Consider the following 25590-nt stretch of genomic DNA (forward strand, 5'->3'; position numbering starts at 1 on the left):
AAAAAATCCATTATATTGAAACAAAAGCAGGATAGGAAATTGTTTAGATTAAAATTTTAAATGATTTTACTATTTTTATTTCCCATGTTGCCAACAGTTATGACTTACGAGAGTGATCCGTTAAGAGGTTAGCGAACAAAAGAAAATTTCAGAGAAATGGTGATTTATTTTCGAATAGTCACTTGATCCAGCGACGCTCCAGCTTCTTTAATCCGTATGAAAAATAAATTTTCTCGAGGTCTGCAAAGTACGCCCCCATGGCGGCTATAACCTTCTCATTCTATCCAGTAACTGACTTTTTCAAGTTTGGGAACAAAAGGAAGTTTCACGTGGCCAAATCTGGTTAATACGGTGGAAGGGGCATGTTTATAGCTCAATTTGGCCGTGGTAAGAACGGAGTGGTAGTTTTATCTTCAATTAGACAGTGAGTCAGTCCAATAACTCGGTACCCCCTTTACCGCTTCGTACTTCTCCATGTAGTTGGCAACACCTTTCCGATTGATAAGGCAGTCTTCGCCTTCTTTAAAGCACATTCACAGGCTCTGTTTCGACTGTTCCTTGGTCTCTCGTGTGTACTAGGGATTCGTGTCGCTTTCTCATATACAAAATTTCATGCAGGATATGATCCACAAAATCTGTCAGTCACAGCTATTTCATGCACCTCCGATAGGCGGTTTGCTAATAGCAGATCGTAAATTTGTTGTAAATGTGTTAAACGTTTTTAGGACACCTGGACGTGGTTCATCGAATACGGACATGCGACTACGTTGCAACTTGTTAAATCAATTTTTTTCTGTCGACATCGAAGGAGTCACCATAGACAGCACTCAAACGCTCTTTGAATGCTAAATAGTGGTGAAGCTAAATACTTATCGGAATGTTCTCGTATGTCATAATCATTGATTCAGACACATTTCTATTGAAATCTATTAGTCGAATCAAGAATTTAAATTACTTTTGGAAGATTTTAACAAATTATATAAAGTAAAATGGTATATCTTCAAATACTATAATACAAACCTAAATGCTATTCTTTATAACCAAAATAAAAAGAAAAAAAACTAACAATCAAAATTATTTATTCTATTCGATGCAGCATCAAAAGGCTTATTTACTTCATAAAAGCAAATCAAAAAGTTCTTACTCCCACCAAACGATAAAATTTCTACATTAGTTGGTGAATGAACCACATATTACAGTTTTGATGAGTTTTTTCTATTTAAAAAGGGTTATTAACTTAACATATTTAACTTCTATCCACGTTTTAACCGAAGCTAATATGCTAACATCAATGACCCCATTGTGAAGAATTCAATACATTTGAATGAACCTGGTTTGCTAGATGACAAAAATAAAAGACTTAAATTCTACAGTAGTGGAAATGATCATTCTGGTCTGCACTTAACATTCTAAGGCCCTTTTTACACATAGGCGGTTTCCGTATAAACGGTTCCATGTCGGTGCACTAATCTATAGCAGTTTATCTGAAGTTTCACACGTTGCCGTTATCGTACCGTGTCTGTGTTGCAACCATGCAAGTGGACACAGTTAGAAATTCTGTCAAGGCGCGACGCATAGTGGTGCCAGAGCGAAAAAAATTGGATTTTCGATTAGATACTTTGTGCTTCTCACACTATATAAGCTAGAGGATCTAGGAACAGCATTATTTTTGTCCCTGTTTCGAGAGGTATTTCCAATAATTTAGGCTCACTTTCAATATATTGGAAATTTGACCAAATTACACACTACTCTAAATAAGTGATATATAAATGTACCAGAAGGAGAGAAAAATTATCAAATTTTTTCCCTAGTCACGATGGTCGACTAAGCAATACATCACACTGGGTAACCAAAAAACTGGGGCGCTTTAAAACGTTATAAGTTACAAATTTTAAATAGAGAGAGAAATGCTTTATTGTCAAAAATTATTACAATTTGTAGACAAAAGCATGTAAAAACTAATAAACAAACATAAAAATAACTAAATGAAGACACAAATCAAATAAAATTTCAATATACAGAAGAAAACCACAATTAGTAACAAAATTATAGGTAAGTGTATAATAATTAGTATATAAGTCATATATAAGTCCATACCAAAAATTAAACCAGTATGCAGCATGTCCGAAATTAAATCGTATTATTATTAGAATTCGTTTACAGAGTAGAATGCACTTTCCAGTAAATATGCCCTCAAATTATTACGAAATGCGGGAAAACATGATATGGATTCAATTTCAAATGGCAAGTGATTGGGCATTTTTTTGCATTGGAAAATATTAAGCCCTTAACTAATTCTGAACTTGGAGTAGGTAGGTAAATGTCGTGCTCCGCGTGTAACGAACTTTCTGAAATTGGAGAAGCGTGCTTACGAATTAGGCAAACGGATTCAAAGATGAATCGCACCACACGTACCCCAGAAGGAAAGGACATATCGAAGATGCAACTCAATAAGGGCATAATAAACTGTTAAGGAGGTGGATAAGTTCAGTTCTTTGGAAACTGATGTTAGCGTAAAACAGGAGGAACTCAATTTTTTAAATAAGGCGGAACATAAGAAGAAGTTATAGAATTTGATAAATGTTTGGTTACATTCACAAAGTAATTATTAAGGTTATCAAGTGAAGTAGATATTATGCTCGAAGCAATGAGCAACAGCTATGATTACAAAAACAACTCCGGCTTTCTCCGAAATGTGTAAGGTGACTTTTCAAACTAGATTGGAACAAAAATCATCTGCCTATCCGATCATAACACCGCAAAAAAAGAAAAAAATTTGAGTACGCCTTTGTTGGTTGCTCTACCTTGTACACCCAATTGGTTTAAACAGTGCATTTCTACCATCCTAAAAATCATAAATAGCAAAGCAATGATCGACCCAGAAAAATTCCAACTTTTTTCAAAAGAAGCAGCAGAGAAATATCCATGGCCATGCCATCATCGGTGCATAAAATTTGATTGCATGGTGTTGAAATAGTGCAAAAGCTTGTTCTCCTAGTCGGGATATTGTCGAAAGAGGCTCAGGAAGGTAAGAATAAGGATTACAAGTCTTTGAGTATTAGGAAAATGTCTCGTACGAGGATGTATTGATATCTAGTTAGCCTAGACCAGTTCCATGCATAAACAAAATATTGCGTTACCATATCAACGAACAATAACTTATTAAAAGTGTCAGTGTAAAGTTTGACGTCAAAAAAGTAAACCAGAGGTACGCAATAAATTAAAAGAAAAAAGATGTCCACCGAAATTGTGAAAATCGAAAAATTGCAGTATCGAGCCATCATCAAGTACCTGTATTTAAAAGGGTTAAGAGGTAAGCGGATTTACGAAAATATGCTTAATACCCTTGGTGATCAATGTCCTTCGTATGCGACTCCGAAAAATTGGACTGCAAGCTTCAAAAGAGGTAAATTTTCCATTGAAGATGATGACCGATCGGAAAGGCCAATTTCTGTGTCAGTCCCCGAAAATGTGGATGCAGTTCATGACATGATTTCATCAGACCGTCGAATTGGGCTAAAACGGATATCTGAGACACTGAATATTTCATACGAACTCGTTTATCATATATTTCACGTCAATTTGGACATGAGAAAAATTGCTGCAAAATGGATCCCCAAATGTTTGACCAAAAGCGTGCAAGGGTAGAAGCATCGCGTTCGATCTATGCTTGATTGACGATGTAGACTTCTTAAACCAAATTGTTCCTATGGATGAGACTTGGGTACATTTCTACGATCCAAAAACAAAGCAACAATCGATAGAATGGCGACCCTCTGCTTCTCCAAAACCTAGGAAGTTTCGTGTCCAAAAATCTGCTGGAAAAGTTCTTGCTTCAGTTATTTGGGATTGCCATGGAGTAATCATAATTGATTTTTTGGATAAGGGTAGAACAGTAACTGGAGATTACTATTCGATATTACTGACCACTCTTCGGGAAAAAATTGAAGAGGAAAGACGCGGAAAGCTATCCAAAGGTGTTTTATTCACACAAATCTTATGTTGCCATACAAAAAAATCGTGATTTAGGGTTTGAATTACTAGAACACCCTCCTTATTCACCAGATTTGGCTCTGTCCGACTATCATCTCTTTCCTCAACTGAAAAAAAGTTGAAAAGGTCGTCAATTTTCTTCCAACGAAGAGGTAATAAAAGCTGTGGGAGTCTGGTTTGCAGAGCAAGAAGAAACATTTTTTTTGAAAGGTCTAGAGACGTTACAGGTTCGTTGTAATAAATGTATCCAATTAAGAGGAGAATATGTTGAGAAATAAAATATTTTGCCATTGAAATTTTGTTGGTTCTATAGTAGGATAAGAATTTTTCAATATATCCTCGTATATCTGCCAATGAAGACATGTTCCACAAGACTTCAGATAGTTTTAGTACGAACATGGAACCCGAACCAGAGAAAAAACACCTGGAAATCAGTGATGCGGCTGGGGTACTGTTAATCGAAATTACTTGAATTTGAAAGCGTACGTTTCTCTTCAAATTGAATAATTTTTTACTTTGAATCCCTACTTTCATTATTTACAAAAAATTCAACAGTTTCATTGAATTTTGAACTGTGAAAATTTAAAAAAAATTATCTTGTCAAGTGTTTTCTATTCCTCATCAGTTCTTTAATTTCCCTCGAAATTCAAATGAAAACAATTTAACCATATGTATTATTTTGCTCTAAGTCGAATGAGACCAACTCCAGGTTTCATGTTAATCTGTTCTCGAGATACTGAATTTTTTCCGCCATTATGCCTCACTGCTTTTCTCTATTACATATTTGAGACTGCAGATTCCCTTAATGTATCCATGAAATCTGTGTGAATTTGCGCTGGAGTGTACTTTTTTAAACGCACTTATTTAATAACTGCGCATTTCTCGAATCGATACATTTTAATAATGAGGCCTCACTTTCGAAATCAAACTTCTACTGTAGGCAGGCACTGCCTTTTAGATTTTTTTCAGCTGCTCTTCGAGGAGAGCACAATACAAAGTTTCAGGAGCTAAGTTTTATATTCAAATGTTTAATATCTTGATAATCAAGGAGCCATTGGTGTGCATTTAATTAAACAAGACTGTTATAAGGTTTCTTCTTTTTTAAAAAAAATGTAATAATTATACGCTCGCCATTACCACCTTAATTGAAATTAACCGTAATCCACTTAATTATCTTTATTTATGTATTGTTGATATGATCCATGTGATTTGACCGTTTTTGAATGCTTGATTTAGAAAAAAGAATTGATTAAATTGAAAACTGCATTCCCGTAATCTTGAAAATAAGAATTTTTTTAAATAAACTAAAAACTATTCATGAGAAAATGTTTCAAATATTCATTGTAGGGTTTTTGAAGTTTTTTGAGCTTTTTCAAGTCAATGAATCATAAAAATTGAAGAAGATACATTTGCATTCACGGCGATTGAAAAAAGTTTTGATTGAAATGACGTTGAAGTGCTTTGAATCCCATACAAAATGGTTTTTTAAAAAAGTTTCTAGTTTGAAAATTTAGCTAATTGTCGAAATAGAGAAACTTGGAGCAAGAAGCAATAATTCTTAAAAATACTGTTCTCAATTCAATATAAATACACTTTGGAATAATTTTTAATTATAATAGAATCTTTAAGATTTTTTATATGATTAGGGGATGATTTGGAAGGGTTACATGAATCTGATCGATCATAAACGTGTTTGGGAATGTGAACAGATTTACGAATAATATATCTAAACTTCATTTTACCCGAAACATGCATAAAATCTGAGATTTTACACCCCCCCAAAATATAAAAATCCCGGTTCGGCACAGGGAAGAATTTTCATGAAAATCGGGATTATAATAAGTGTCTTTAAAAAACCTTTTAATTTTACTACCCTTATAGAATTTTTGGAGGGGTTGCATGAGTCTGAATTCAATGAAACTGTATTTTATTCAAATACATGTTAAAATCGAAGATTTATAAATTTTATACGATAAGCGGTAGTTTTCACCCATAAAAATTAAAAAGCACCCTTCAGCTTAAATCTGAATTTTCATAAAAATCGACGTCGATTAACAAAATTCAACTGGTTTCTGGTCTATTTAGAATTAAATATGTTTGCTGCTTTTTGTTTCAATGAAAACTATACTTATTTCAAAAATCACGAAGTACTAAAAAGCTGTGCACACAAATAAAAGGAAAATAAGGAAACTAAATAAAAAAAGCAAATTAAAAAACACAATTTATTATTTTTATAAAATACACAGACTATACACAAGCAGCTTGTGTATAATTGTATATAAAAAATTGACGAAAACAAAGTAATTCATACAAAAATGAAAAATAAATAAATAAATAAATAAAAAATAAACAATATTTGTAGATAAAACGGTTTCAATCTATAAAAACAGCTGGACTAAATTTGACAACAACAAAAGCAAAACTATAAAAATTCACAAGTGCTTATAGGCGAGGAGGAGCCAGCAGGATTGTGAACCTTGTGAAATTAATTTTTTTATACAAATGGGGCAACGGGGTAGAAAAATAGAGGACAAGTAGAACCTAGTTCCAAATATTTATGAAGGCGCTAAAACAATTTTTATAAAAACTTTTTAAAAAAAACTTTCGGTATTTCCAATCACAGGGTTTTAATATTGCCGGCTCCGGACTATTACAGATAGCATACTAAAAACAAAAAATAAAAGATTTTTTTAGATATCGATGTGGTTACGACAAAAATGCGTAAGCACCAAAATGTCAAAAATAAAAATTCGCGTATCAGTATACAATATTATGTATGAAATAAATTTAATTTTAGCGTTATTATGTACTATGTGAAAAAAACATGAAACAGGTCGATTTTTATTATTAAATTGACAATTTACAGTATGAAAATATTATCCCGCTCCAGCAGCCCCTCTGAATTATAAGCACTCCGTCGAAAAATTTGAATCAGAAATGGGGTAGTGTGGATATTAGTCCTCTGTTCGACAATATAAAGTTTTTTAAATTTGGTGCAATCATAACTGAGAAAATTAATTTTTCAAATGTAAAATTTTGATGTTCAAAATGACAACCATTCACTTTTTGACAATAACCGAGGAATTCTCATACAACATTTTGTATAACCTCAGGGGTTATTTTGTTCATTTCTTCCGTTATTCTTACTTTTAAATCAGCAATATTGTCTGATCTATTGAAAAATTCTTTAGAAATAATCAGGTATTTTCGTATCTGTTCTGCGGAACATCAGGAAAAAATCTTTGAAGATTTATCCGAGATTAAAAGAATAGACATTTTAATTATGATTGGTTGTGTAACAAAACAAGAGCTCAAAAGGAGATTTTTGAAATTTTTAATAATTAATACCCTGGTCAACCCGTTTCGTAGTCTACAATTAACAAAATTGACAAAAGTTTCGAGAAATTGGGCATGTAAAAATTTTTGAAAAACCAGGTAAAAATGTTCAATTTACTGATGAAAAAAAGTTAGATGTACGTCTAGAGATTGAGGAAGATCCGCTTAAGACAACTCGAAAACTTGCGGCCAACAAATACCACCCTTACAAAGTTCAGTTAGTTCCGGAATTAAAGGAAGATTATCTTGCTAGGCAATAATTCTGTGAATTGATGATGGAGAGAATGAACACAGATTCGCAATTCATGAACAAAATAGTTTTTTCTGGTAAAGCGATGTTTCATTTAAACGGAACAGTTCACAAACAGAACTGTAGATATTGGAGCAGGGCTGGTATTATTAACAATAAAATTAATGGCCATTATTTTTTTCTTTTCCTTATGTTTATCATCCAAATGAGATAGATCGATTTATTTACTACCAACAAGACGGAGCTCCACCGTATATTGCACGTACAGTTAGAAATTAGTTAAACGAGGTATTTCCCAAGACGTGGAATTATCGATTGGCCGGTTAGATCCCCCGATTTGACTCCTCTCGATTATTTCTTATGGGGTTATTTAAAATCAAAAGTATATTTCAATAGACCAGACAATAAATAACCTCTGTGGTCATACGAAATGTACGAGAATTCCAAAATTGCCTCTGTATGGTCAAGAAGTGAATTTTGAATATTTAATTAAATTGTAAAGTACATTGAAAAATACATTCTAAATATTACGCAACAAATTTTACATCTTAAAAATCAATTTTCTCAGTTATGATTGCACCAAATTTAAAAAACTTTATATTGCCGAATAGAGGACTAAAATCCGTTTCCAACAAGGTGCCACACGACTCATTTAAAATTTTCGAGGGGGTACTGGAGGAGGATGATATCTTCATACTGTAAATTGTCAATTTTAGAATAAAAATCGACCTGTTTCAGGTTTTTTTCATATAGTTCAGAATAACGCTAAAATTGAATTTATTCCATATTGTGTAGGTATAACAAAATCAAAGCCTATTATTAGGAAAAAGGATTCTTGCGATAAAAATTCGTAACCCGAGTGAGATCACTCCAACGCCCATCACTAGAAACGTTCACTTGCCTGTAACTAAGTAATAATCATATTCAATCGTATTTTTTGTGCATTATCGAATTAAATCCTTTTGTTGATTTTTGTAGTACATATTGTTAATTTTCGATTACGCCTTTTTATTGTTTTTGAATTAGATAGTCTCAGCTGTATTTTGCACCGTTCAATATATTGGAATTTAATCGCACTTTTCAATTGTTTTCAATCATTATCCAAAAATTGGTTTCGATCATGTCGCTTAATGCCTTGTTAATTCTTTTTGATATTGTCTCAAGGAGCGAAGATAAGGAATCTATCTTAACAAGATTTGAATCAGGAAGATAATTCTAGTGATTAAAACAACGTTCTAATGGAAGCCTTGAACAATGACCGGTCAGAATGTTATACAAAAGTTGACAAACTGTCACAATTCTGAAGATGATAGTTATTTTGCATTATAAGAATAAACTAATCAACAAACACCAATTGAAGGAAGTGATGATAATATCATTATATCCCTAACAAGTATAAACAACTAAAATACCAAAGAGACTGATCTACCCTCAACTTGTGATAAAAAGCTTTATAGATTACTCATACAGCGAGAATTATTTCGACGGTGAAACTGATCAAAGCAATTTACATTACAGTGGCAATAACTTCCACACGAATTCTAAATCTGGATCAACTGATTTTAATCTTGAAGCAAGTAACAATGAAGACAATCATTAAACTTTATTTACAGTCAGAGCTCTAGAAAAAGTTTTGTTAGTGATTATTCTTCTACAAGCTTAGAAATAGAACGGAAACTGAAGAAAAAAGAAAACCAAGTAGAATGGGAGAAGAAGTGAATAATAGGATAAAATATATAATGAACTAAGAAAAAGGACGTATTGATGGAAAAAACTTCTTCCTCATCCGTGCCTCAGCAAAAATGTGTAAATCTATGTAACAACTTCAATGAAGAAGAAAGAGAGAAGCAAATATTTTCAAAAAGTTCCAGAGATTAGCGAGATACTTAGAAGGAAAAACTTTATCAATGGTTGTATAAACGTAGAGAGAAGAAGTTGATAAGATAAGCCTTAAATATAGATGATATAGATAAAAATAGATGTGTCAAAACATGAAGTTACCACAAAACAAATGACAGCATTTAACGATTTTATCGAAAAATGTTCTGCAGTCTTGTCCCATGTGAGGATCAAGCACCAATTTATATTACCATCAGAAACCAAAAGCATTGCAAATCTTTATAGAATGAATATTTATTATCAAGTCCACAAGAAACAATTTTTAATTTATTAATTTAATTTTTCTACCAAAGAATGTATCATTTTTTCCCTATTGCAAAATTAGAAGGCGCAAAAGAAATATAATGACAATGGTAAAAACATGATAAAAGCGAAAAGAAGTAAACGTCATTGAAAAAGGCGTAAGAGCTAATAGAAAAACATAAAAGGCGTAACTGCGAAATTCATCGAAAAAACGATAAAAATATACATGTTGTAGTCAAGAATTACCAAAAAAAAATTTTGGTGAATATCCGAAATAAAATTACGTAAAAAATTTGGAAATTACGGCTTTGGCAGGTTTTTTGTATCTCCTGTAATAAATCATGAATGCCGCTTACGCTCTTTCGTCGTACTTCGTCGATATTTTTAATCAATGTGTTTGAATTTAACGTGGCGTATTGCAAAAAGTATACAAGAAAAGTTATTAGAATTAATATCAATCTCAAAAAAAGTCCGAATTTCAAAAAATAAGATTTATTCTATTTTAAAATAATGTATTCATTTCTGAAAATTTTCATTCATAGGTACTGTATATGTACTTGAAAAACCCGTGAAATATTAGTTCAGTCATTTTAGCCATTCTCAATCTGCGGAAAAATTCCTAGTAAGCTGAATTTTTGTATACACCTTTATTACGGTACTGTAATGAAAATGTGAAAAATTAACATCGATGTCGTGTCGGCTAAAAAAGTTATGAAGGTCTCTTGCAATTTTCGGTAAACGCAACCGTTTTCGGAGTAGATCCCTGGAAAAGTGACCAGAATGGTCTCACATACGGTATTGTATACCGTACACCAAGGCGTAAACTGTATTGCTTTTCAACCCTAAAGTAGCAGACCGTCGTAATATCTACGAACTTATTTATCGCAGCAGCCTGCTGGTTTCAGTAGCTTCTTTGACTATTCCTCGTAAATATTACGACGGTCTGGTGTGTAGGTAACACTTTTTTTTGTTGTTTTAGTAAAAGAGTGAGTGTTTCTTTTGCATTTTGGCGTGAGGAGTATAATATTACTTTTTTCCAAGTGAGCTGCAAAAAATGGCGTCCACATTAAAATATGGAGATAATCGAACTCTTACAGAAATTGCAACAGAAGTCGAAAAAATAATGAATGGTGGGGATGATGATTCAATAAATGATTCTGAGGATAATAATGATTTAGAAGACAATAATATCGGATCAAATCGGACATGGATGACTTTATTCAAGATGAAAATGAGGTGATTGATTCAAATAATGAAACTGTAGAGTCCAACGGTGATGAAGAGGATAATTTGAACAATGAAATTGTAGAATTAAATGTAGATGAAGAGGATACTGCAAAAAATTAAATTATAGAAATGAAGAGGATAATAATCCATTGTATCGCCTTGTCAAGAAATCTACGATAATAAGACCTGGCAAAACACAATTGGAGGGTAAAAATAAGCATAGATGGTCAACAACACCACCGTCACAATCAAAAAGAAATAGCAGGGTGCAGCTAAAAATCTTTTGCATCCTAAAGAATTTTGCATTTTATAAATGTTGAAAAAATAATTGAAATTAAAAATCAAGAAATTTCGCGTAAAGCAGCCAAATACAACAAAAATATTCAACAACTTCAGAAATATCTAAAGAAGAAATTCTGACTCTTTTGGGTTTATTGATTCTTACAGCTGCTATGGAAAAAAATCATATGAATGCCAAGCAGTTATTTGACCGCAATCTTTCGGGAAGTTTCTACAGGACAACAATGAGTAGCTCTCGTCTTCGGGTTTTCTTAGATTGCTTACGGTTTGACAACAAACTTACTGGCACAGAAATATTACAATTCAATCTATTTGGGCCAGTTAGACAAATTTGGGATACCAACATCCTACATTTCAATTAACACTCCAGTAGTCGCATGTCTTCTGAGGGATTCCAGAGAAACATTTGTGGGCGTGGCCAGAGCATGTTCAAACATGCGAACCCCTTCCTCCTTCTATCCTCCTATCCTAGTAGCAGCCACATGCCAGTGTTGTGTTTGTTTCCTTCTGGACAAGTGATGTCAAGTTACAAGGTGAATCATCTTTGAGATCCTACGCGACTACTATTGTAAGTATTGACTAATTTTGTTTTACTAGTCTTTAATTTGATAATCAGTTGGAAATGAGGTACCAGTTAGGCGACTTTTTCTCCGACGACTGGGGAGAGAATTATTAGAAGAGTAGCTTCAGAAGAGAAGAAAAACACTAACTCTTCCCCCTGCAATGTCGAGCAGATTGCAGATGATACACCATGTTAAAAAGATAAAAAAAGGTACACCCAGTACAGATTTGAAAATTGTGGGCAATATTTATGCTTAGGTGCACATTGTTCCTTTATTTGTGCCGATGGATGTAGTTCGATAAAGACTGATAAAATTTTTTTTACGAAAAAAAAATTATTGGTAATCAGTTTGCAATGTAAATAAAATATATAGACATAAAAGCCTTTATACTTTATATTAATTTTTATTTTGTCTTTGAAATGTTTTGTAAAATATTTGTATTCACCTTTCTCTTCATTATTTTATACATTCAACACGTTTGCTTATTGATATATTTTTATATTTCTTCACAAATTTTCTATAATGTTAAAGTAGTATTGCAAGTATAATTGGACAAAATAGAAAAGGCATCGCACAGATGACATGCGACTACTTATGCTCCATACAGAGGTGCGACTACTGCAGTGTTGATGAACAATTAGTATGGACTGAAGTTTGTAATGACTTGTGATTCCTCGACAAATTATATGATAAATGCCGAGCCATATTTAGGAAATAAACTGGTTTACGTCTGGTGAATTAGCGGAAGAGCTGATGAACGAGCCTTATAATTTAACTATATTAGGAACTATAAGGAAAAACAAAAGACAGACAATGAATAAAAAAAATTATATACTAAAGTATATTTGTTTTGTATTACACCGAGTTCCAATAAAAAACTATTTATTCTTGAAGAATTGAATATTTTATTTGATATTATAGATTATTCCAACGGGAGAAACTATGTGAAAAAAACGCGCCTTGCATTCTACCTCGTGGATGGTGAGGAAACGAGTGCATCGTCGTCATATAGTCGCTTTCTTATCGCTCTGCTTCGAAAAAGGTTAATTTTATAAAAAAACGCACGAGACATTTTTTTTTAAACAATTTTTAAAATAACCGCTTTTGACCTCCGACCAATAGATCGTGATATATTTGCGAAAAACTGATTTTCGTGACCTTATGACCTTTATAACTTTTTAGCCGGCAAGGTATCGATGTCTATTTTTTACATCACAGCACCGTGATAAAGGTGTATACAAAAATTCACCTCACTAGGAATTTTTCCGCAGATAAAACCTTAAATGACTGTACCATATAAGATAAAAATAAAATCATAAAACTGAAATATTAGAATAAAACTACATATAGGGATTTGTAATCCATATAAAAAAACATAAAAATATAATAAAATAATAAATAAAACTCCTCAAGCAATTCGAAAATCGGTGATTCACTAATAGATCAATCTCAAATATTTTCATTCAATCGAATAATGAAAATCCGGTTAGTATAACGTTTTCGAGGTCGCAGAATCCATTTATTGATGTCCCCCAGATGTCAGAAATTAGTACATTTTGGTTTTACCAATAAATGGATTGGTTGATTTCCGGTTCGGCTTGCTTAACTGAATTTATGAATTAAACGAAAGGATTTATTTTGGAGGGATTATTTTAAGATATAGGGGTTTAATTGGAGAGGAGAAAGACTTAAGAAAAAGTCAAAAATATTTGTTCACGATCTATTGAAAACGGTGTTGAACTTGTTAAGCAGACCGATAAACATTTTCAGGTGAGGTTAGATATATTTAGCTTCAATTAGAGAAGGTTAGTTTTATTTTAGCCTATATAAAATATATTTTCCTATGAAATACGACGTTTTTATAAATGAAGAATGAAAATGATCTGCCACTCTACTCAACTTTAATAGATTTCTCAAAAGCTTACGACACTGTCAATAGAAATTATTTGTGCAACATTATGAACGATCTTAACATTCCAAAGAAGCCACTCTTACGAAAATGACACTCGAACATACGATAAAAATGATAAATGCGAACCAACAAGAATCAAAAAGTTTCCAGATTTCCACAGGATTAGAACAGGGAGATCCGCTATTCTCTAAGTTGTTTAATATAGTATTAGAATGTACGTAAAATCTGTTTGAACACAACAAGGACAAAACAACTACTGGCATACGCAGACGATGTGGTCATCCTTTCAACATCGAAAAATTAGCTTAACGAAATTTGCAGAGATAGTGAATCTACGATTTAACAAAGATAAATCTCAGTTCATGATAATGACAACACCACAAAGGAAAAGAGCAATGAGAAGTTTGTCAATACAACTGAATGAAGAAAAAGTGATGAGCTTAGAACAAGTTATATATATCTTGGGGTGGTTATTAAGGACGACGATGACGAGGAGAAAATCTAGAAGCAAGGATGACTAAGGAAAGTGAACAATTGGAAGCATTGGATACTAAAAAAATCTCCAGAAAGACAATGCTACACCTGTACAAAACAATAAGACCAAAGTGAACTACAAATGCGAAACGTGGATTCTTAACTCTGCATAGAAAGAGAAGCAAGATATATGGAAAAGGAAAATACTCAAGAAGATACTAGGGGGTAAAAAGAAGGGAGAATTATGGCTAAGAATAAAAATTAACGAAATATAGAACTTATGTGGAGAGACAGAACTAAGCAAAATAATAAGATAATAGAATGGCTGGGTCAAATACAGAGAATGTTAAATTTTAGAGCAATAAAAAAAATGATGGACATAGAACAAGGAGGGACAAGGAAAAACAGGATGACCAAGTAAAAGATGATACGTATAGGAAATTCAGGACTGTAAAACGAAAGCTGAAAATAGGAAAGAGTGGAAGGGAATCGTACAAGATTCTGAGAATTAAGAGAAACTGTCGTTTCGTGTAATTCATAAATTTAGTCAATAACACCGAATCACAAGTCAACCAAAACTATTGTATTCGTAAATTCGAAAGTACTAATTTCCAACTTCTAAACCCCGATAAATGGATTCTGCTCGAAAATGTCATATTAGCGTGTTTTTATTGTTTTTAAACGGAACTAGTACTAAGTATTACTCATATGTCCTGTTTATTGAATAAGAGGAATAAACATGGTAAATTTGAAAAATAAACATTATAATGTCTTATAGCACCATTCAATGACTAAATAAATTATTTGTCGAAATGTATTCAAAAACATTTTTTGACATAACAGCCTAGAGTGACAGTTATCAAACTGTCTAAAGTCTATTCATACACTTATTTAATGTAGGAATTTTCTCACCGAAACAAAACTAAAACACAATTTTTTCACACAATAAAACATAAATTCTTCTCATAAAACTAGCCAAAAAAACACTCTACTAGTGTAAGAAAAAACAGTCTTATGGTGAAAACACATCAAAATAAAATTTTAACTCCTATTAATATGATCGTCCGATCGCCTTTCTCATTCCGTAATAAGATGGGAATTTTCTTGTCAAGATTTTTTGATAAGTCTACTGGTTCAACCCCATAACTACATTCTTCACAAACTTCCAAAAGGAAAAAAACTGATAAAAACCAGTAAAGTTATTCGAGGCCAAATTTGATTTATGTTACAACTTAAAAGTAGTTACAGCATTAAATTGATACAAAATTGTTAAGAAATAACCTTAAGTATCCTTATCAATCAGTAATTTAAAGAAAAAATACAACATATATTATTTCCGCTGTAAAATAATATAATAAAAACTAATATGAACAAATAATGGATTGTAAAAGTGATAAGGGCAAGCAAAAAAAATTTCCACTGAGCCGAACTAAGAACAAAATTTTAACGCGAATTTAAGAAAATCTAAAAGTGAGAATAAATGGAAGTAATGGTAATTATTTAGACTTGGGGCTCCGGGCAAAAATCGCTCCAAAACATTTTTCCCCACATGGAAACTATTTTTTTAAGGACAATTAGATAATTGAATGCGGGGGGACATGTTTTATGGAATTTCATGGAGAAAAAAGCACAATTTTCAGGTTAGTTCAGGTCGTTCAAAAAATTTTTCCCCACCTGGAACCCTTTTTTTGGTAGAATTAGATCATCAATGGTGAGGGGAGACATGTTTATGGGGTTTCATCGAAAAAAACACGTTTGAATGCGGGGGAGACATGTTTTAGGTATAGGTATATACGTCGCTTACCGTCTGTCGTCGTCGTCGTATCGCCGTCTCTTTATGACTCATGTGTTGCATCGGTTTCTCTCTGTCCTGAATCATTATTTATCGTTTATCTTAAAAACTATTAACTCCATGAAAATTGTTAATGAGTGCAATGTTATTAATAATTAAATTATCTACAATTTAACAATTTTTTTTCTGGAAACAATTTTAGAAAAGTTATATAAGCATGACTCAGAACATATAATTAAAATTAACTTTTTATCAGTTTAAATCACTTTTTTTGTTATTATCATAGTAATTTATGAATTTATACCAACAATAATAAGATATAATGGTATTTGTACATTTTTTGGAATCACAATTAAATACAAATAATAAAAGGTAAGCGTAGTATACTTGTGAGCTCGCGAAATTAACAATTAAAAACAGGTATGAAACAATGATGTTTTTCAAATCTCTATCAAGAATATTACTAACTATTGTATGAAAAATATCTGTATTTTTTTTCAATATATTTTTCATAAGTCAAAAGTACTCAAATTCAAGTTTTTTCGAACCTTCAAAAATTCATATTTCTAAAAATATTAACTTTATCTTGAAAATTCATAGGACCGGTTGAAAAATAAGAATATTGTTTAAACAATTTCTGTTTAAACAATTTCAGTTTAAACAATATAGCACGGGTTTGCCCCATGGCAATATGCATTTATTCGATCAGAAGGGCAATTTGAAGAGGATCGCATAAACAAATTGATGTGCGCATTCTACAACACCCTTTTAGTTTCGGATTGTATTGAATGTTCTAGGCAATAATAACAAATGATGTTCATTATTTTTAACGACATATTGAACTCAAATGTCTTCAAATCAGTAGTTTTAGCAAAAAATATCAAATATTTCCCATATATTACAAACAAAAATCATGAAATGCAAAATAAAATCGGTTATTCTCATGAAAAATAAGAAAGTGCGAAGCGGACTGATTTTCTACACCAAAATAAATCTTTTAATTCTGTTTAAATCACCCTACTCTACATTTCATCTACTTACAGCTAAATGAAATATTCTTATCAGTACGAACACTACTAACCTTTCATCATAGAAACTGGCATAATATAGCTACCGGGTACGATCACAGCTGTATTTGGCATTTTCAAAGCTTCACCAACACTGGAATCGGCAATAATGAGATTTCGAGATTGGTTAGAACAGGTACCACCTTCTGCAAATATAACGGGTCTAGTACTGGATGGACTTGCATTGTCGGTGGATTCAGTGGTTGTAACTGACGCTGAAGCTTGAGATTGTTCATCATCTGTTACTGATAACTGAACAATACCTCCTCCTGAACTGTCTTCGCTGCCAATTGTTAAATCATCAGTATCCATTTCTAGGGTACTGCTCGACTGTCCTGTTTTTTTAACACCAGATGAGTTCTTTTTCCTTTTGGCGTTTTGACTAGGATTCGTTGGTGGATTAGATCTTCTTCGCGGTGCTGGTTTGTTATTTAAATCAGGAGAGTTTCTCAATTGTTCTGCATATTCTGCCAGTATATCAAATATCCTTTGAGTAGTATGTTCGTCTTCTTGTGGTTTCTGTTGCGGTTTTGGGAGCGGTGAAGACTTTGTAGTGGTAGTAGTAGTATTGTTGGACGTCGTTTTCAAAGTTTTTCCTTTTGAGTTTTTAGTGGCAATCTTTGGAAGAGTCGGAGTTGAAGCAGGCGTCACACAAGGACTTGAGCTACCTTGGGAAGTTACGCTTAATGCTGGTGATGCAGCAGGTTGTAAATTATTATATGAACTAACAACAACAACTGGAGATAACTGAGTGTATTTCTGCAATTGATTAACGTACGTTACACTTATTCTCTGTGGCGTTGCTTCTGGAGTATCTCCCGAATTGGTACTAGTTTCAGATGTACTAGTGTTACTTCTCTCCTTTATCTGTTTATAAACCATATCAAATTCTCTCAGTTGTTCTAGAGTAGTTGAACTTAGATTTGGTTGAGGACTGGCCCTAACAACGTTAGAAGGTAATTGTAACTGAACTGGCTTTACAATTCTAGCACCTTGTACAAGTGTAGGTCGAGTAACAGCACCTTTGACCTCTTCGCAGTTAACTTGGATCTCTCCATCGGCATTTTTTGGTCGCCCTTGTAGTGCAGCAGCTAACAGCGCACTCATTTTGCTATGTATAACGCTATCTTTAACAAGACTTATTTGTTCAGGATTCGAAGTAGCAATTCGAAAAACTTGTCGAGTAGTTCCTCCAGGAGGTATTAGACTTATAGTCTGGCCCACGGGTACCTGTCTGCTGTATATAACACTACCTTGGATCGGTTGAACATTCACCGGAACAGTTTTAGTTGTTGTTGTTGTTGTTGTTGTTGTGGTTGTTGTTGTTGTAGTTTTCTTACTATCAGTACTTCCATTATTCGACACTTCTGTTGTAGTTGGCGAATCTGCTGTTTCTGTATTATTTTGGTAGACAGTTTTTCCGAAGGCTTGCTGAAATTTCGGTAAAGCTGATTTGCAAATAAACTGGAGAATTGTACCACCTTGTCCGGTTGTTACAGTATTTGTATTCTTGACAACGGAGTTTGTGGATTTTATTGTGCTATTTAATATTGTCGGTTCCGTTGTAACCGCAACTTTCGCCTATAAAAAATAAGGTTGAAGTACAGTATGTATTGATATTTCGATTGTTCTCACAGCAAAGGTAGAATCAAAATTGTAACCAATAATTGACACACAGTTATTAAACTATATCGAAAAGGCGAAACAATGACAAAACTAAATATGGTTGATTGAACTTCCGCTCCCGGTCAAAAGTTTTTGCCCACCCCATAATCCACTTATTAAATTTTGAAAATAATATAGGTACTTCAGCAAATTTACCTTTCACAATGTCAAGTGAAAAGTCTTATAAACCAAAAATAATAGCATCCGTTATTAAATAATAGTGTCCGTTATTTTTTTACTTTATACGAGAGTATATTTATATTTTATCGGTGAGTGCGACACTTGAAACTTTGGTTTTGTTTTTAATTTTGTTAATTATTCTTCAACTGTGAATTATTTCTTTGGTGTTTATGATTGTAGCTCAATCCTAGTAAGCCCTACGAGACGCAAGTTTGTATACGAATTCAGACTTGGAGTTTCGAAAAAAATGAAATCAAGGAACTATCGGTTGAAACTGGTGCATTAATCGAAAGTCTTCATAGTCCAAGCAAAAGTAACCGTACCATTGCACCGTGAAAAAATATGCATCCACCAGGAGCGTTGGCTATAGAAAACGTTCAGAGCGGCCTCGAAAGACCACAACCCCTAATGGTAAACGTATTTTATTGACCAATAAACGTGACCGACCTGTTTTAATACGCCCAAATAAAATTAAGAGATTGCAGCACACTAAATAACATAAAAATTGGACCCATTAAGAGTGGAAGAGAGATTTATGGATTGATGAATCACAGTTTGAGGTTTTTGGGTCTAAGAAAACAGTGGTTGAACGTAGGTCTAAGGAAGTGCGGATGTTAGATCCATGTGTAATCCCGATTGTAAAGCACGGCGGAGGCTCGGTGATGATGGGTGTGTATGGCGACTGGAAACCTGGTAAAATATGAAGGTTTTTTGAAGAAAAAAGGAATACCGAATATAACCCCACCCCTTTTATCGCCGAAATTGAAATCATTCTAGTATCTCGAATATAATCCCCGTATATACGGTATTGCATGCGCGCCGGTAATGTAACTTTCACTATTTCATTCACCGACAAAAAAACAGGTCTCTAAGGTCAACGCCGTCCGCTTCGTTTCACGTGATTGTTTTCTAAGCTTCGTTGGGACAGAGAGACTAAAATAAATGAATCACTAGTCACTTAGAGTCTGTTTGTTTTACACGTGGTTTTTACTCAGTGTTGAAAAATCTCTTTTCGCCGAAGCTATTAAGGTAGAAAAAAAGTTATGTTACCTTGCTAACTGAAATGTATCTGTTTTTACTTGAAAAAAGGGGGGGTTAATTGCGGGATTTTTAGGTAAAAAGCATTAAAGCAAAATGTAGTACATTATGCACAGCGCCTCATCGGTAGAAAATTTATTTTCTAGCATGACAACGATCCCAATCATTCCATGAAAGAGTATTTGAAAAAATTGGCAAGAAACAATGTACTGAAAGCAACGATTTAGCTGCCACAGTCGCCCGACCTCAACTCAGTTGAGTTGTGGTACAAATTGGACAGGGAAGTTAGAAAGCAGTGACCTACTTTCACTTCACATCTCTGTATACATAATAACTGGCCCCACTAATATTCTATCAAGAAATACACCGAGTTTGCTCTATACGAAATAAATTTATTTATTTATACGTCATACACTGTCGTTTAATTAAATACGTTCACAAATTCTATCAAGGTCGTAATTGTTGGAAATACTTCCGTATCTTTCCGGTTTAGAATTATACTAAAACACGCTCACTTGGCATATTCGAGGCAAAATCCATTATCCAGATAACTAAGGTCCGAAATGAGTGGTTTTACAAATAATTGGATTGACTGGATTCAATTTCGGCTTTTTGAACTGGGTTTCCTAATTACACGAAACAGCAGTTTTTCTTTATTATAAAAACATATTGCGTTGCATAGAAAAATATTTTTCCCGAGGTATCGACCAGTTAACCTAATCTAACTTAAAGTAAAACAAACCTAATCGAAGTTAAAGTAAACTTAACCAGAAAATGTTTCCAAGTATGCTTAAAAGCAACGAGAGGCAGTTCCCAATTCGAATATAAATAAAAGTTGAATAACAAAAACAAATATTTTCCATTTCAATTCCAATTCAATTATTGGCAAATAGTATCAATTTTCTACAATCAGAAACCATAAAACTTTGAACTAACGTGTTTTTATTATGATACTAAACTGGACAGATTTGGAAGTATAGTCTCATTAATTTCTGTGAGGGCATAGGAACATAACTGAAAACTCCTAATTTAACAAGGGAAAGTTTGTGAAACGATATGACACAAGTGGCTAGTTTCACACAACTCCTAACATTGAGAATATCACTCCAAACTCCAAGAGAAGCCTTCTAGAAATACTGCCAGCCGTGGAATCATAAATATATTGCAGGCCAAGGGGTACCCTAAAAACTTATTTGTTTTTAAAAAAATATTTATTATAATTTTCATCACACCTCATATAAAATGTGAATTTGTAAACTTTATTCACACATGACAATGAAAATATGGACGTTATTTGTGTAAATTACGTGTAGTACTTGAAATTGAACATACACATACTTAACAATAAAATATAACATTTATTTTAAAAGCTTCTGTTTCATAGTTTTCAAACACAACTTAATGAAATGAAAATAAAAAACATACAACTCTTGAAGAGGTACATTTATTAGCAAAAAAAATTATACAAGTCACAGGTAGGTGGACATACACATACAGTTGGGGAAAAAAATAAAAAAAAACAATTTACTATGCTGTTAAATTTTATATATACACAATTACATTTTCCATACTTATTAAGCATAAAACAATGTACAGAGAAAATTAACTTACGAATAAATTTGCGACATAAATAACCGTACTTAATAATATACATTCTGTCTTATGACGGACAGTTCCGTAATTTATATAAATAATGATATAAACTATTCTAATTATTGTAAAAACCAAATAAATCTAGCACAGACCAATATTTAAACAAATTGCAGTTGACGAAAAATACATTTTTGTAATTTAATAACTGAGTAGAATTATCGTGATCAAGTCTGTTTTCATCTCCAACAGAGTTGTCAAATTTTGGTCAACGTTCACGTAACAAGCACACACGGTTTTCTTGATTTTCTCTTAGTTACCCATTTTTTCATCATTTTCTTAGTAGTTTCTATAAAGTTACTGTTTATTTTCCAAGTTTATTTTGTTATTTACAATTAATTATATTTTCAATAAGTAGTAAAATGAGATGTAAAATTCAAATTATTCAATTTTTTACATTTGTGCTTTTGGATTCAAAAGAAATTAAACGACCCCCCCCCCGGAATTGTTTCAAATCACGCTACAAATGTCTCATGTATTTCTGTAAAGTAGTATAAATTTTTATGAATGGGTCATTGCTGTCTCGTTCAAGACTTCTGTCGCCATCAGATACTTTAGACCCTCCATGTTATGCATCATGTTATTTCCAACAGTGACTCAATCATTGGTGGATTGAATATCCACCACTTCTGATTTTTTTCTCTATTTCTATTTAGATGTTTCTTTTCCTTCGGGAGTTTCAAATAAAGTTTGTCAAATTTTTGTCAGGTCGAGGGCAATCCCACTTGAGTTATTTATAAAACAGGAAGAATTTCTTTTGATATTATAAAAATACCTACCAAATTCTATATACTTAAACTTCGGAAAAGATTTTATAGATATTCAACTTTTCATTTTTAAAGTTTCTCCTATTTGTACGAGGATGATATCAGAAGTACCTGCACTGACCTAGAGATGGTGGTAGTGCTTGAAAAACGCCACTGTATTAGAAAGTACACAATCTATACAGCATAAGTTTCAAGTTTGAAGACGCCACATTGTTTATAATTTGTTTAGCAACCATCAGTAGTAAACGTTTTCAGTGAATTTATAAACATGGAAAAAATTGGTCATCGTTAAGTGATACAATACTTTTATTTAAAAATCATCAGCACAACCAATATAAAAGCTGAACTAGAGTCTACTCTGGGTGGGACTGCTCCTTCGTTATCAACAGTAAAATATTGGGTAGCAGAGTTTAAACGAGGCCGTACGACCTGCGAAGACCAGCATCGCAATGGTCGATCAAATGAAATGACTCCAGAAATGTTAAAAAAAACCACAAAACGTTACTGGATGATCGTCGATTGAAAGTGTGCGAGCTGGTAGACATAGTAGGCATTTCCAAAAGTGAGGTACATCGCATATTAACTGAAAATTTGGACATGAGAAGGCTGTGCGCAAGATAAGTGCCTCGTTTTCCCACAAGTGAACAAAAACAGCGTCGTGAAGAATAGAGTAAAATTTTTGTGCAGTTTCATAAACATGGATAAAACGTGGATTCACCACTTCACGCGCTAAACAAAAGAACAATCAAAACAATGGAATGAAAAGGGAGAACCGGCTCCAAAGAAGGCAAAGACCGTTCCACCTTCCACACGTCGCTTTTTTTTGGGATGCGTGTGGGGTAATTTTCATTCACTATCTTGAAAAAAAAACTATCAACGGCGAGTATTATCCGAACTTATTGCAACGTTTGAGCAAAATAATCACTCAAAAACGGCCGGATTTGGCTAGGAAGAGAGTGTTGTTTCATCAAAACAATAAACTAGCTCACACATCCGTTATTGCAATGGCCTAAATTAATAAATTTGAATTGCTATCTAATCACCAGATTTAACCTCATCGGATAATTTTCTGTTCCGAGACTTGAAAAATAGCTCGTTGGTCAAAGATTTTCCAACAATGTAGAGGTCATGTCGGCAGTTAATGGGTACTTTGAGGAGCTTGACGATTTTTATTATAAAAAGTGTATCGAAGTTATTGAACATCGCTGAGAAAAGTGTATAGAGCTAAGAGAAGATTACGTTGAAAAATAAATATATTTTTTTTTCAAAATTGTTGTGTTTTCTTTGTTGAGCCAGGTACTTCTGGGACGATCCTCGCATTAACAATTTCCAACAACAATTTTATGGGTACATGCTTAACAAATGCTGTTGCATTATAAGAATAGTACTTCTGAATATGTGTGAGGTCAACAAATTGGATTTGATATTTTTTCATCAAACTGCATATATTTAAATGTAATATGTAATAACTATAAATATTACAACTTCAAAAACAATCCTGAAAAATTTAATTTTGTGTCTGTGTGAAACAGTAAATTATTCTAAAAAAGTCACGTTTTACGTTGAAATTCGCACATATTTTTAATAATAAAATAATTTAACACTAGAATGCTAACCATTAAGAAATATTAAATAAGTTTTCATCAAGACCGTCATCTTATGTCCAATTGCATTGAGATACCACTTAAATTTGTTCTGAACCTAAAAAAACATTTTAACGCTGAATTTCAGAGTGAGATACAAAAAAATTACCATACTTCTGTTATAAGAGTTGTCCAAATAAAATTACAAAAAGTGTTTCATATTTTTAGCAACATTTGTTTATGAATTCGAGTTTCCTTTGCTGTAAATATTATATCCGATTAATTGAATCAGATCAAATTGACAACAGAAAATGAGAAAAAATCGTTATTTTCAATTCTTTTGTACAGTCGCGTAGTTTGAAGAGATCGCAGTGGGCGCTCGCCCTCGACCATGCTCTCAGGAGGTCTTCGCCAGTTGAAATCATTAAAAACTACTTAAGAAACAATATGAAGCAGTAACGTCTGGTTTAGCAATACTCCGAATCGAAGCATTTAACCTTGCTAGAAAAAAAACGTCGAGGAACATCATAAGGACCTCACTTTGCCAACGTCTAAATTAATATACGCTACGCCACTGCTTTTCCACTGACTAAATTTACGTTTAGATCATTATTGTGACCTCAATTAGATCTGTCTTTGGTATATTCAGCACCAAAGTTCTTATCCTGTCATATTCCAGCAACAGCGAAGCATTCTAAAACTAGGTGAAGTGGAGTTTCTTTCCTGTAGAAACTACTCCGTGAGTTTCTGTTAGACCTAATATTACCAAGTGATACCTGAGGCAGTAGTACCAAGAAAGTATAGCTTGATTTTTTCAAATTTAAAGTATTTGTCAAATATTCCTGAAATAGCGAAGCATTCTAAAACTATGTGAACTGGAGTTTCTTCTCTGCAGAATCTACTCTGCTAGACTCAATATCAAGTGATTCCTTAGAGGAAACTAAGGAGGTGGAGCTTGATTTCAAAAAAAGAAAATTGTGTCATTAGTTAGTTCTTATCCCTCTATACCAATTAAATATGCGTGTTTAGATCATCCAGATTTTGTAAATTCAATTTATAAAATAAGAAAATGTGTCCTTATAGCTCAAAATACGGACGGTTAAACCCTTCATAGGACCTGAACATTTTTTGTGGAATCGGGTACAGGACAATAGAAAAAAAACACAAAATAAGGTAGATAGGGAAAAAAACTAATCACTGTAACAATCTACAGGGTTTGAACAGAGCATTACACCTGGGAGCATACGTAATATAAGATGAAGATCTCTGGCAGTTAATCTGTAAACATAAAGTTTCTCCAGTACCACAGCAAAGGTCACAATAAATCCTTTGGGTCACAGTGTACATGGCACCATTTATCACAACATACATCATTACGTGTCTTCAGATGCCAGGTAGGATTATATTTTAACGAGAACTACAGAAGAATAAAAAGCAACAAGAGGATATTTTAGGCATGGTAGTATATTCCAATATAGCGGTGCCAATTTCTTCAAAAGCAGCCAAATTTTTCTATTTCTGCAATTTTTATAATTTCTTCCATCCTTAAGACCACATTTTGGAAAACGTATAAACGTCATCTAAATTTTTTTATAAAAGCATTTCTGTGTGTGAAGGAATTTTTTTTATTAGTTATAGTGACAATACAGTG

General features: G+C 33.0%; 1 protein-coding gene across 1 annotated transcript in view; it reads right to left on the reverse strand.

Annotated features, from left to right (window-relative positions):
- LOC130451063 (uncharacterized) overlaps positions 1-25590 on the reverse strand; it is a 67700-nt gene that overhangs the window by 8514 nt on the left and 33596 nt on the right. The window contains exon 11 of the mRNA XM_056789862.1: positions 17071-18637. Coding sequence (XP_056645840.1) covers positions 17071-18637 — 1567 coding nt within the window. The remainder of the gene's footprint in view (positions 1-17070; positions 18638-25590) is intronic.

The sequence above is a fragment of the Diorhabda sublineata genome, chromosome X (genome assembly GCF_026230105.1).
Source record: "Diorhabda sublineata isolate icDioSubl1.1 chromosome X, icDioSubl1.1, whole genome shotgun sequence".
Lineage (NCBI taxonomy): Eukaryota > Metazoa > Arthropoda > Insecta > Coleoptera > Chrysomelidae > Diorhabda > Diorhabda sublineata.